General features: G+C 37.1%; 1 protein-coding gene across 3 annotated transcripts in view; it reads right to left on the bottom strand.

The window, feature by feature from the left end:
• Nucleotides 1–1220: 1220 nt before the first annotated feature.
• STX7 (syntaxin 7) overlaps nucleotides 1221–14322 on the bottom strand; it is a 32078-nt gene continuing 18976 nt past the window's right edge. For all 3 annotated transcript variants that reach the window (NM_001012943.2, XM_040697272.2, XM_015284114.4), the window contains exons 3-10: nucleotides 12498–12567; nucleotides 10583–10673; nucleotides 8710–8847; nucleotides 7924–7976; nucleotides 7128–7218; nucleotides 5858–5930; nucleotides 5117–5199; nucleotides 1221–2617 (exon numbers count right to left, since the gene is read on the bottom strand). In NM_001012943.2, coding sequence (NP_001012961.1) covers nucleotides 2522–2617; nucleotides 5117–5199; nucleotides 5858–5930; nucleotides 7128–7218; nucleotides 7924–7976; nucleotides 8710–8847; nucleotides 10583–10673; nucleotides 12498–12567 — 695 coding nt within the window. In that variant the 3' untranslated portion in view covers nucleotides 1221–2521. The remainder of the gene's footprint in view (nucleotides 2618–5116; nucleotides 5200–5857; nucleotides 5931–7127; nucleotides 7219–7923; nucleotides 7977–8709; nucleotides 8848–10582; nucleotides 10674–12497; nucleotides 12568–14322) is intronic.

Here is a 14322-nt window from a genome sequence, read left to right as displayed (position 1 = left end):
TGGAGTTCATGTTACGACATAAGAAGATACGAAGTTTGGCGATACCGTACACCCTGCTGATTATCAAGAACAATTTCCAAGGGGGAAAGGTGCAGTGAAAAACAAAACAAAACAATCCACGCTACCACAAAAATCTTTAAAGAGCTGTCTGACCCTGTGATTTTCAGCTCTTTGAAAAAGCAGGAAAGAACAGAGAGGCACCCCTGGTGTGTGGGTTAAGATAACTACAAAGGAACTATTCTTACCAGGTTCCTTCAGTAAAATGAAGAGTGCTTTGATTGCATTTTTTCTTTGGCCTTGCTAATCTCACATACTGATGGATAATTTCAAACAGCCAAAACGTTTCTTCTAAGAACACTGACTCATACATGTTATATCCAGATGTTTTTTTAGGTTCTTAACAACTATCAACATTTTCTTTAAATACTTGGAAACTGCATTTTATATGATTAAGAGTGCAAATATGTATGTGAGGGAAATGGCAGAAAGAGAGCGACTCCATTAAGAGCAGTTTAAAGAGGGGTATTTACGGCCCTACCCTCCCTCTCCTACTCCCCCCTCCCAGGGTGTACACGCTAAATACAAAACAAAGCACAGAAACACCTTAACACTTTCTGCCTAATCAAAGTATTAGCATCACTAATTGGTAGCATTACCATGGCTGGCAGTGGTCTAAAGTAAATCTGATGGTTATTTAACAAGAAAGGGTAAGTAGAGTCCCAGCTTCGCACTCAGCACAAAGGCAGATGCATGAAAACTGTAGGTGGGACCTCAACACACAAACATCCATACTACAACTTACTTGCAGTCTGAGAGGTTTTCCTCCACATTATGTAGGTAATAACCACACAGTTATTCCTCCCTTGCTATTGGGATCCAAATACATCAGCACAAGTCTCCTTCCCACACTATGGATTCCTGTTTCTGTGCCAAAGGATAACTTAACGTCTGCGTCACCAGAAATACAGAGCAAAGCAACCTGTTCTCCTTGTTTTCCTAAGGCTGGGGTCACAGAGGTGGGGAGAAAAGATCCATGAGACTTTCCATTAACAACATGAACGTTAGCACAGGAACAGCAGAAGAGCTGAAATCCTCTCCAGTATTAGAGAGAAATTCCAGTCATTTACATAAAGGTAAAAACAACACTTATGCTTACATAGACAGACTCTGAAAAAAAAAAAAGAAAAGAAAAAAGAAAAAAAAAGGACTAGAAAAAAATGTACTTTTAAAAAGACCTTTATTTTGGTTGCACAGTTACAATTCTGAAGTCCACCATTGCTCAGATTGCTTCCAAACAGCATTTCATAGCTCACCATGTAAACAGTGCATTCTCTATCAGTCTAGTGTACAAGAACTTTATAAAATACAAATCGACTTTTTCCATCTGTACACTTTCCAGATTAGTTCATCAACATCAATTAAAAATGCAAATAGATTAATTGGCAAAAAAAGTGTTTGGTTACATTTTTAATATGTTAGTACAAAATGGCACAAAAGAAAAGAAGGTCATTTTAAAGGCTATAAGCATCAGAATTCTTAAGCAGTTTGAGTAAGTTCAACTGACTAAGAACTTGTTTTCAAATACCACTGAACTTGGAATTTAACTTGTAATCTTTTCTTCAGATGTATGACAGACCTCACATACAAGTTTGGATCTGTTCGTGGAAACTGAATCACAGCAGTTTCAGAACAGTAACATTCGAGTGCAGTTAGGAAGCTGGGAATTTCTGTTCTTCCCAGTAAATTTCTTTAAGAGCTTACTTTCGTCTAGCCAAGCTCATTGATAAACACTTCAGATGCAAAGATACCACGCATATGCACATAACACTTTATTTCTTAATGGAAAAACTCAAAGAAGAAATCCAAATAATTATATCACCCACCCTATCTACTTTTGCAGAGCCTTCCAGGCATAACCAGAGTTAATGCCAGATAGAGATATATGAAGCATCTGAAAGATTAGAGGCAAACTGAAGGCTTAATTTGAAGACTTCAGTTAAAAAGAGATCACATTAACTTCACATCTATGTCTTATTTTTGAACCACCCATATCAAATGGGCAGGTGGGTGAGATGGAAGGGAAAAAGACAGAAAGACATTACTAGCTTAAGACTAAATTCCAACTTGTGAATTTGTTGCCTCAAGCAACAATTCAGGAGTTTGTTTTGGCAACAACATTTAGCTGTATCTCAGTGATAATCCCATCCCACTCCCCCTTCCTTCAAAACAAGTTATCAAGATTTTGATTAATCTCTTAACCCTTAAGAGGTTTTCAAGTTAAGTTAACGGAACAGTATATGATGCTGACTGGTTTTACTGGTAAGACAGCACTCACGTCCAAGAGAGCAGGCAGTTATGGTATGACTGAGAAAGTTCTTTCTCAAGTTAAAACAAAGTCTCATTAAAAAAGTGAGTGTGATGAAGTACAGAAAAACCATCATTTTTACTGAGCTTCACAATGAGCAAACCATTACTGTAGAAGTTTCCTTCCATAATTTAAATATCAATTACAATGCTTTCTCTAGGAACGTATAGAAAGCCATAGGATGATTCCAAGAATCAATGCTCCAAGAGCAAGTATACCAATGAGGATGCACATCTTCTTTCGGGATCTTTGCTGTAAGCAAGAGAAAAAAAAAAAAAGTTGATTGAAAACTGTACCACAAGATCAAAAAACAACTCAAATGGTTTTATGGCTCCGCTGCTTATGAAATTTAAATAAACTGTCTCCTTACAAACAAGTCACATAAAGTTATTCAAGGAAAGAATAATCCATGACTTAATTTTCTGGCTGTATTAATCAACAAAATGATTTCAGTAGTGTTTTATGGCACAAATAACGAACTGAGGAAAGAGAATGCAGCAACATAATGAATGTATTTGAATAAAACACTAGGGACAGAAAACATTTGAAAGCAGATGGCCTTGAAGATAGGAAGATCAATCTACACAGTAGGGGAGGTGTAAATGACCTTCTCTGGAAAAAAATTATTAAAAAGTATAGATGTATATACAGAAGCCCCAAAGAACTGCATTTTTAGACTTCTGAAAGATGGACTTTGCATCAACTCACAGTTATTTTAAAGTTGTTTTTGTGATGTTTATTACATTCAGACTGCTCTTAAAGAAAAACAAAACACAAGATTAAGAGACTTAAGCTTCACAGGTGTCATTACAATGCAGTGTAAGTTAAGGCCACGTCCAAAACTTTCAGATCTCCCACACAGGTTTGTAACTTGAGATACCAGAGCAACCAAGACAAGAACAGATTCTCATCCTTTATCTCAAGCAGCAATAAAGGAAATAACACACTCTACTAGTGGGTTTTGCAGGCTTTTGCTAGTAGCCAAAGAATAATCACACTCAAATCTTGGGAATCTAGTTCACAGCTCCAGAGGCAGAGCACGGCTCTGCTCTCCTTTTAGCAAAGATTTATATCACTGCTTCTGTTGTTTTCCTTTGGGACTACATCTGTGCCAGTTCCTCACTGGGGCAGTCCGGTCCAGTACCATGCAGGCCACCAAGCTTCTTTCTTCTCTTAGATATTCTCTGCTGCTAGTTTTGCTGACTCCTCCCATTTTCAAGCTGAGATTTCTGCCCCTTAGCTGTTTAATCAATTCGCTTGCTAGCACTCAAGCTTTTATTAGGGTCCCCCTCTTAGTTGCTGCCAGATCGTCTCCCTACAACTATCAATACTCCCTGTTTCTTCCTTTTTCATCCTGGAGCACCTTTTACCAACACCACATTAAAGTCGAACATTTTCTCTGTAACACTATCTAGGCAAGGCAGTGGAATAAAGACATGGAGATCTTATTTCCTTATATACTTGATGATCATTTCTATAAGTACAAAGCAGTGGTAATAATGGGGGAAAGAAACAGAGCAGACAAGCCTAGCTTTGCCTCAACAGCTCTGCCTCATGAACACATCCCACAAGGCAAAGGGTTCATACTTCCACAAAAAGGAGTTGAGAGCACTAACCATACCTAGTTCTCACTAGGATGCCTAAGCTTCTACCAGTTCCCTATGCGAGTCAGAGCACAGATATATTAAATGGTTCTTCAAGTACTCAGAAGAAAGCCGAGCTTTCAAGCAAAAGCAAGTTCAAATCTGAAGTCAACTATACAATCATTCCTAACACAAGCAAACTCTGCTGAGTATTTGCTCTCTGCTGTGAGATGTATGAAACAGGATCTTGTCAAAAACTTGAGAACCTTGAAGTTACTCATCCTTTCCTCTTCAAGATGAATCAGTGCAAAGGTTTTCATGTTAAATTTCAACCCCAAAACTGACACCTTCCAAAGAAAATTTTGACTGCTGCTATTTTTTTTTTAATTTCTGAATTTTGTCGGTATCAAAATAGCCATCAGTCATACTTAATGGTGGGTTGTGCCAATTACTGCCACTTAGCATACAGTTTGAGGACATGTCCAACCTTTTTCCCTCCCACTTCTGAGATCAGCAAGTAATCCTTTAGGCATTTTGTCATTGATTTACCAAGCTGGCTACTGTTAATACATCTAAAGAAGATTATTATTTTTTTTTAATCTAAGGACTAATTTTCACTAAAGAGGGAAGACTTATTACTAATAAGATTATTTATAACAAGTGCCAAAAAATTAGAAAGAAGTGGCATTAAAAGGTCTTTTCAAAGGGGCTTTTCATCAAAAATTTGAGAGTTTGAAATGCATTTTTAGCACCAGGGCAGCAATTAACAGAAGCTAAACATACTCAGTTTTGAGATGATTTTTTACAGTAAAAATTGATTCTAGTACAGCATCTTCAGAAGACGTCCGTACTCTTCTAGTGATCTTTAAAGACTCACTCTTTACCTTTCCATCTTGAGCTGTTAAAAGAACTCATTTATGTTCTAAGTAACAGTAAAATTCAAGGCAATCTGAAACAACCTAGCTAATTTTACACGAAACCCAAAGCTTTCAGAACTTGCTCTTCCCCACCCCCATTATGGTGACATAGCAATACCATCATAGTCTAGGATACACTTTCAAAAGAGTCTTCAATACCTGAGAAAAAGTCAAATCCTGAACTGCTATATTAAATCAGGACTACTGAGAAAGGACACTTAGACACAACTGGCAGTAGGCATTGACATTACCTGGTAGTTTGCTGCTCTTGCCAGCTGCTGGTTTGCTTGTTGCACATGTACATCAGCATTTTCCACGTTAGCTTCTATGCTATCTGTATTTTAAAAGGAAAGATTTCAAGCTTAGGTTAGTCATAAGCCAACCAGACATTTGGAATACTGAAATACACTTGAGAGCAAGTGTGCCACCTGTCCCTTCAAAATGTTGATTTTTTTCATTCACACCCTAAGTTTCATACCATGCATTATGGAAGCTGACCTTTCCTATACTGCAGTTCATTTCTGAAATGCCTGCGTTAAGTTCCTGTCAGTAAGAATCCCTCTTGTTCTCAGCAGGGATGAACCTTAGAAACTGATCAGAATAGAAACTTTCTCTCAGTAGTTTTCTGCCATTCAACTTGCTACTGACTATTCTTTGCTCAGATTAACAAAAACAACAACTAAGATCTATGAGATCAGAGGAAACGGATACAAAACATCCCAAGAGGCAGGAATAGAATATGAACACACAATTCCAAAAACTACTGCTACACATATTATAAAAGTACATAATTAAATTTACATTTAAACTATACTTCTAAAAAGTATCTTTATGGATCCCCACCTACCTCAATCTACCTATTAAGTTGCACCTGATTTGCTTTAGCATTAACATTCTCACTAGAGGAATTTTTCCAGCAAAATAAATTTTCTGCACTGCTGCTCCCCAAAGACATGAAATAACTTTTCAGATAATATTTGAGTTGGGCTTACCTATCACATCACCTTGCTCATGAATCATCATTCCTAAGTCCTTAAAAATTTCATTGATATCCATAATATCAGACTGCAAGGAAACAATCATAACGTTATTTGCCAGAGCATAACAAGATATCCATAAATGTATCTAAAAATACTACTAATTTTCCTCCTGAATATACACTCTTCACCCTACAAGAAAAAGAGAACTTTTAATATTAATTTGGAAGACTTTTTTGTACCATGAGACAAAGTTTATTAAAATCAAGCTAACTGAACATGGCTGTGCACAAAGCACAATTCACATCACTTCAAAAACAGGATCTATCATTGCTGAAAGCTCATCTACACACAAGCTTGTCTCAGTTTAAGTGACAGGGCAGGTTCATGCCAACTTAGCTTAATAGACACCGATTTAAACAAAATGAATAAAAGTATATGCACAAAGTGTTTTGCACTAGTTTTAGGAAACACATCGAACACATAAAAGTCATACGCAACAAAATGTACAGAAGTGGCACCTGTAATATGAAGCCAAGCTACTGAAACAGGATCACACTACCCTACTACTGTTTGGCTGCAATGAAGTTACACATGTCACACTGTCACTGTGTGTATGATCTCAATTAATAACTGATAGATACTTGGTTCATTGCACATCCAATGTATGGATGGCAAGGGAGAAATTATCACAACAGCATCTTTGGTGTTGATGGCAGAGATGTGAATTCCAGGTTGGCTGGAAATGCTCACAGAAGTCTCCTGATGTCAGTATTTTATCACATGATATTGGTATACTTACAACTCAATGCTAAATGCTTTTAATTTTTTGACGAACCCTTAATTACAGTAGTTTGAATAAAGCAGCACATCTCTATTTCCAAAAGAAGTATTCAGGAAAAAAAAAAAAGAACAAAATACTCTTACAAAATGAAGAAGATGAACAATTGGGAATAGGTGGGTAGGAAGGTACAGCCTTGCTTCAATTTATTTTTGAAAAAATAAAAAAACAAATAATTGACAACTTTTTCCTTGTTACCTCAGAATATTTTCTTATTCCTCAATGAAATCACCTAAGATTAAACACATCAGAACATGGCTTTCAAACATTAGATTTCTAATGTACATTTAACATATCACGTAAAGACAGTATTTGTAGTCGAAGAAAAAACTACCCACAAACAATTCCTAGGCCCCCAGAATTTATGCTAATATAAAGTGATTTTTTTCTTTGGAAGCATTAAGAGTATATTCTGAAATCTGCTGCAAAACTGTTTATGCCTACCTCAAGCTGCCTAATGGAAGATTCCCTCTCCTCAATAAGACGGAGATCATCCTCTGTAATTTCTTCATCTTGCACTTGTGCTTGAGGTTGACTGTCAAATAAAACCAACCAAAGCCAGAATTGAACAGTTACCACAAGAAATTAGTTAGAATATGAAGAATAAGATGACAGCCAAACATGTATTGCACAAAGTTTATCAGTTAACAAAGCACATATTTTTAGTCTTGCATGTCTAGCCAAGAGAGAAGGTCTAACAATGCTATCTTTGATGCAGGAAGCTGCCGCTGTAGCAATCTGTACATAGCATTGAGTGAGCTCTTTGGAAATTCCAAGTAAGAATGTAAGGACAAAGTTTCATCTGAATTATGAAGTGCAGAGTTTAAACAGGCAAAAATAGGCTAACCAATATCAACAGAATCTGAGACTGAGATGCAGTTTTTGTGAGAATGAAAATAACAGGAGATCCCAGTAAACAATGGATCAATCACAGCTTAACAGTTTTACACTATTCACAGGTTGGACCGTGCTTACCTAAGTTTGGGCGTCCCACAGCCCAGATATGGACTTGGGTCAGCTTAAGAAGATGATTGAGGTGTTAGGAAAAAAAAAAAAAAAGAGGGAAACAATGTGAAATGCTTGTTTTTCTTCCCATCTATCCCACTAAAAAGGCTCTTTCCACAATTTCACTACGGAGGAAAGCCTACAGAAAACCAGCAACTCTTTCCTGTAAACATTTATTATTATTATTATTTTTATTTCTGAAGTAGGTTAAGTTTTAGTAAGAAATTCAGCCTACCTGTCCCAGGAGACGAGTGTTCCTTCTTTGTAGCTGTCTTCAGGAGCACCACCCTATGTGATCGGTGTATGGAGAAAGAAAATAAGGTAAAAATATCATGGACCAGAAAGGAGCACTGTCAGCATTTCTATAATGAATAAATACTACAAGGCTTATAAGAAGTCAACTTCAAACTGAAACATGACTTAACATGTTTGCTTCTTGATTTTACTTTATGCATGCATAAAGTTGAAATACACGCAAAAACATTCATCTCACTAAATGCCTGTTAAATTTTACAAGTACAGTGACATGTATTTGGCACAGAGTAAAAAGGCAAAATTGACATGCTAACATCTCAAGCTCCTCAGCACTTCTCCACATCAATACTGCATAGATACCTGGCAAGTGATTCTTCCTGGTAGAAAAAGTCCTCATATCTAAACGCCCAGAGAAAGAATTTCAAGATCACTAAAAACTGCTTTTGTAAGATTAGTGTACTAACTCAGAGGGCATTCTGTGCCTTTATGTGACAAAGGCAAGGAAAAAAAGCAAGCAAACAAAAAAAAAAAACAGCTTCCAGGAGTTTTCATTACAACCTAACTCAGTCTTTACTATTAACTGAACTGTCAGATTCAGCCGCGCATCGAAGTAAGCAAAGAAAGCCACTATGCTCTTAATCATATTTTACACATTCTGCAACATATGGACTCAGATATAAGCTCTTGTAAAAAGCATTACAAATGCATGTTTGACACCACCACCGCACCATAAACAGAGTACAACAGTACATTTTCCAGTACTTACAGATATCCTTGAGCTGGCTCTTACTCTGGCTACAAAGTCTTTTTCTTTCTCAGCAGCTTGCCTTTGCAGCCTCTGGAAGTTTGTGAGCGCGGTGGTGAACTCCCCTACAAGACGATCTTTCTGTATTTTCTTTTGACGCTAAGAGAGAAGAAGTTTTACCAAGTCAAATGAGATCAGGATTTTCAAGACTCATCATTTCCAGGCTACTCAATACTAAGGTGTACATTATTATTTTTTTTTTTTCCTAAGTGGATATTAAAGAATACTGCCTACAAAACCATTTGCTTGGACAAACATGGACAAACCTCCCATCCCCTGGGATTACATAACTCTTTAGAGATTTAAAGACAAAACCAATATACTGAGTTCATTTAACAGCTGAAAATGAGAAATGAGCAAGTCATATACAACGCACTACCCACTGACACAGGGAAACCTGCTTGCTAAATTTACTCTGTGGTTAAGTGTGAAGCATTTTGATATCACAAAGTCTAAAATAAGCAAAGCAGAATGAATGAAGAGAATAGTGCTCTAAGACAAGAAATGAGCAGGGACAAAGCTCTCCACATGTATTTTACTGTATTTACATGTATTTACACTGGAAATGCATATTGAACTGCAACCACAAGTGGGCGCACAACCCTTCCAAATTCTTAAAAACTGTTAGAAAATTAGCTACTCTAACTTTCAAGTCTTCTTCTTTTTATCTTTTTGAGGAAGATGCCAAGGAAGGAATGGCAATACCAGGTACACCAGAAAGCCTCAACTTGATTTCCCTAAATATATCCACCATATCAACCCTGTCTTCCAAATTTGTGAGAGTTCATAACTTGCCATTCATCAACCCAACATCTATGTATTTCATTAAGTGTTGTCTTTGATGAAAATGCTCATGATAAAAGGATTAGAATTAAACAGCAAAATATCCCACTGCCAACTTTTGTCTTGTCGCTGAAAGAATAAAAAACATCTCTGTCTCAACCAGAGGTTATATACTAAGACTAAGTTCTAACTCTATTAGAAGTTCACAACTTAACAGGCAGAGCACGCGTGGAACACAGCCTGCCATTTGAAATGTTTCAGGACAATTTGAACAATTCACTTTCCATTCAGGACAATCCACTTTCCTAAGTGCTCCGTGCTAACAAGTCACAGACCCTACAAATTGTCTGAGTGGCAATAAGTTGCATTCATATTTTCTGGGGTTCTATTGCTCTTTCCTTATTTAAGTCACGGATTTCATTACTATAAGAAATTAAAGGATGGAAGTTGAGAGCATGCTAATGACAACAGCTACTTTGCATGTAAGCTCCTGCCTGTATTTCACACAGATCTGGGAAAGAAGTAGCTCAGAGACTGCACAAATTGCTTTAGTAACAGCTCCTGTCCATTCCTCTTAAGAAAAGAAAAGTCTGTGGACAAGACATAGCATATATGCTGATCTGAGTTATGCAGATCAGACTTATTGTGCACAAATTATTTGGACAGTGTGCAAATAGATCTCGTCACCTGACACATGGTTAAGGCAGGCAATAACTCCTGGCCACTGGAAGCACCTGGGGAGTCAAACTCAGCAGCAACACTGCTGAGTGTCCAGATAGCTGAGACCACAGGCACAACATACTGTCTTTAGTCCTGCCTTCTCAGTCAAACTCAATCCTGATATTTAAAAACACCTTTGAAACAAGTCTGGATTGCAGCAAATATACTTGTGTTGTAATTGTCCCTGCCATGCAAATGTCCTGACTCACCAAACAGTGTTTTGGAAGCCAGGTGTGGAGTACAACAAATAGGCATGCAGAACTGAAGTCACTCAAATACTCTACATGAGCTAACATGATAGTCAAACAAGCCATGTTCTTTGTTTTTATACCTGTTCACTTGTTGCAGGCAAAGATCCAAACTCTTTAATGTATTTGTCAGTTTCTTTGGCAAGCTGGTTTGTGTACTGCTGCTTCTGTTGCCTAAAATCAAATGCAAAGTTTCATTAGAGACTGCTGGCTAATTTTGTTGAAGTTTCAACAGTTCTCAGAAACACAGTGGTATTAAACACTCACTGAAGTGCACGATGCCATCCTTCTACTGTTCTTCACTGCAAAAACATGACAACAGATCACCATGGATTTGAGGTGACATGGATGCTGAAGGAATGTTTCTCAGTGTGACAGCACAACTACTCACCTTTTCCACTTTTTTTCTTTTTGAGATATTGTAACTGTTTCCCTAACACACAGCAACAAGGTCCCAATTACTGTGAATAACTAAAGATGCTTTTCCATCATCTTTTTCAGGCTATCAATAAGTTGGAAAAACCTGCTCTTATTTTGTTAAAGAAGAGTTCAGAATAACTGTATAAAAGACTGAGGTTTTTCCTATATGGAAGAACATAAGGCCTGAATATAATTCCATGAACATCATCCATGAGAGGCCAATTCCTTACAGTCACTGGGAAGCTTATCCAAAGAGATTTATATTCTCCCATGATACAACAGCTGTGAACTTACTAGGAAAGTTTAATTAATTGCTTAAAAACTTAATAACTTAAACTGTGCTTTAAAAAGCCTTGTGCTCAGCAGCATTTCTATTTGCACTTTATGTTTCTTTTCACTTCTGCTATTACCACACAATTCCATTATGAATGTCACTTTTATTTTTTTTTTCCTGGAATAAGTCAAGTTTTTTTACCTGCTTTCCCAGGCTGGAAAGCAGTTAGCAAACAATCAGCATAAATACTTGAAAGTAATCAAATAACTCTTCCAGACAACTTCAAATATGAAAGGAAGGGCAAAACGTTCAGACCAGTGAAAAGATCACAGATTAAAACCTCAAGGAAACTTATCACATTAGAACCTTCATAAATGGACTAGAATTCAAAACAGTTTCTAGCCCTTTTAGTTTTGAATCTATGCTTAGATCTTGCCTGCTACTGCATAACTCACATATGTTGATCTTGATGTATTCAATCTCCAACATGACATCCACTGTGGATTGTACCTGGCTACTGTTACGAGCCCCAAGCTCAGGTTATTATGTAGTAAACTGCCTGTTCACACAAGGTGAATACAATGCCTTTGGTTCAGTACATATCTCCTCCTACTACTCATTTTCATACTACTCCTACTACGTGCAGCTTTAGTCACAGTGAAGACTGACAACTTTCTCATCCACAGGCTTAGCACAACACAATGTTTACTTGCACGTATGCTGCTGAGTTTTATGTGGTAAAGGAGGCTGATTAAAAAAAAAAAAATCATAGTGGTTCATCAGATTGTGCTGAGAAATGGAGAGATGCTGACTGGCATGTTCATGAAAGTCCATCTTCTGGCGACTGAACTATAAAAGCACAGCATCTGTGTTTCAACCTTATTTCATCTAAGACTCAGTACATCCAATACATTACCTTATGAAGCTGATACAGTCAGATTTGAAGAATTGACTGGAGAATGGAGTGAAGGGTTGAGGTAGTGTTTGTTAATTAAACAGCAATGTTGCTTTTTGGTCCTGTTGCTTTCCCTTTACTGACATACAGCATAAGTTTTGTACATATATTGATACTAAAGGCAACGTACATGTGCATGCCACCTGACTAGTGCACAAAGAGTATTCAAATTAATTAAGAACAAAAAAAGGCCACCTCAACATGTAAGTATCAAATATTTCCCTATTCCTGCCTTTCTCAGTGAGGACAAGCACCTTGCCTAAGAAAAAAAAACAACCCACATCTGATCATATTACTGGAAACTGTCTGCAGTGCAATGAAATTAAATATTTTCATGTGAGATACTCACAGCTGTTGCCGCAACTCATGTGTGTCTTGTGGTGTTCCAAGCTGATTTAGTATTCTCTGTATTTCGGCAGCTGTTTGTGAAGAGGAAGAGAAATTTCAGTGGTGTGCAGACATTTCCAACTTAAGTGTATGGTTTTTTGCTTGACAATTCTAAAACCATAGAAGTTGACAGAAAATGATATTGAACACTTTTTTTTTTTTTTTTTTTAAATCTACTGAAAAGATTCACTGAGACATTCCAGAACAATTTGTAAATGTTTTTGCTAACTCAAAGACAAAGTCTGGGGTTTCTTACAAAGGATGGGAATATATTCAAGTATCTAAGCAGAAACAGACAATTTAAAGACTAGCATTTTAATGTAGTAAGTATAAGTTAGGCCTTTCTATTATAATACTGTAAATTAAAAGCACAATTATTTTCTGGTTTAGTCATATTCCCTGTATGCCATTTGGAAAAGCCATATGAAGGCCTGGTATGACACTATCACACAAAAACATTTCAGAAGTAGGGCAATAACAAAGCATTCATGGGCTTACTGTAGGTTAAAACACCAAAAATCAGCTTCAATTACAAGATGAATCTACTTGGCATGCAGATAAGACTACAATTCCTTAGAACATTTTTACTAATAAGTCTCTACTATTCGTATCAAGAGGTAACAGCCTTAAGTTGTGCCAGGGGAAGTTCAGGTTGGATGTTAGGAAAAATATCCTCTCATAAAGAACAGGCTTCCTGGAGGTGTTCACAAAAAGGGCAGATGTGGCATTCAGGCACACAGTTTAGTGAATATGGTGGCGATGGGTTGGTAGTTGGTATAGATCATTTTAGTGGTCTTTTTCAACCACCATGATTATACGATTCTATGATAAGAAGTCTCCAGTGAAATAGATATTAGACCTTCTACACTGCTTTAATAGCGTGGTGATCTTGATGACTGCTGCAGCCAATTACTTCTTTGCACATTCATGTAAATAAGATATTTTTAAAAAAAGGAAGAAGTTAGCCTTTGAGTCTTACATGAGATCAAAAATCAAGTATCTCAAGACAGAAGGCTTTGAGGAAGTCATGAGCTGCTAAAAATTTAGTCAGAGAAACAGCAACTGTAAGACTGGTTTTGTGCAGCTTGTTCCTTATTCGAGTTGAAAAGCACCAAAACCTAAGTGAAAATTCTTCAATGCTTCCTACAGTTGAAACCTACTGCCCAGCATCAGCTTTTCCCCAGGTGGAGGTCTGGTACTTGCAAGGGCCAAGAAGCTCTGTGCAGCCTCCTGGACCTCAATGCTTATGCACAGCAGCTTGAGCCCAGTCATGCACAAGCAGCCACAAGTATCCATAAATAGCTATTTTGGTAATTAAACCTTTTTTTTTTCTTTTTTTTTCTTTTTTTTCCACCAGTGTAATCCATTGTTTAAAAATAAAATGTGTCTTTCCACTGTTATCTTTTGAATTCAATGTTAGGTTTTAGAACATACATAAAACTTCAGAGTGCTTTGCTTTCAGTTGTAATTGATCAAAGACACTCTCCCCTGTGATTCAAGAGCCAAGGTGCTCATTTGTTCTTTAAGTATTTTTACAAGGACAAAAAACAATCTACAAGCACGCTGTTGACACGTCTTTTGCATGCCTCACTGCCACCTAGAGACAGAGTTATTTAATTACAAATGAAGAAGTGAAAATGGTTTGTACCTAAAGACATACGCTTGAAAAACCCTCGGAAACAAAGTCCGTATTTAAACGCATTTTCAGACCAGCTTATTTAGATACTTTTCCTACATCTAAAACTGAACACAGATAAATAATTGAGGGGAAATTAAAGCCAGCACAG

This window comes from Gallus gallus, chromosome 3, assembly GCF_016699485.2.
Source record: "Gallus gallus isolate bGalGal1 chromosome 3, bGalGal1.mat.broiler.GRCg7b, whole genome shotgun sequence".
NCBI lineage: Eukaryota > Metazoa > Chordata > Aves > Galliformes > Phasianidae > Gallus > Gallus gallus.
The sequence above is the reverse complement of the archived record's forward strand: the minus strand, read 5'-3'. Positions and strand labels throughout refer to the sequence as shown.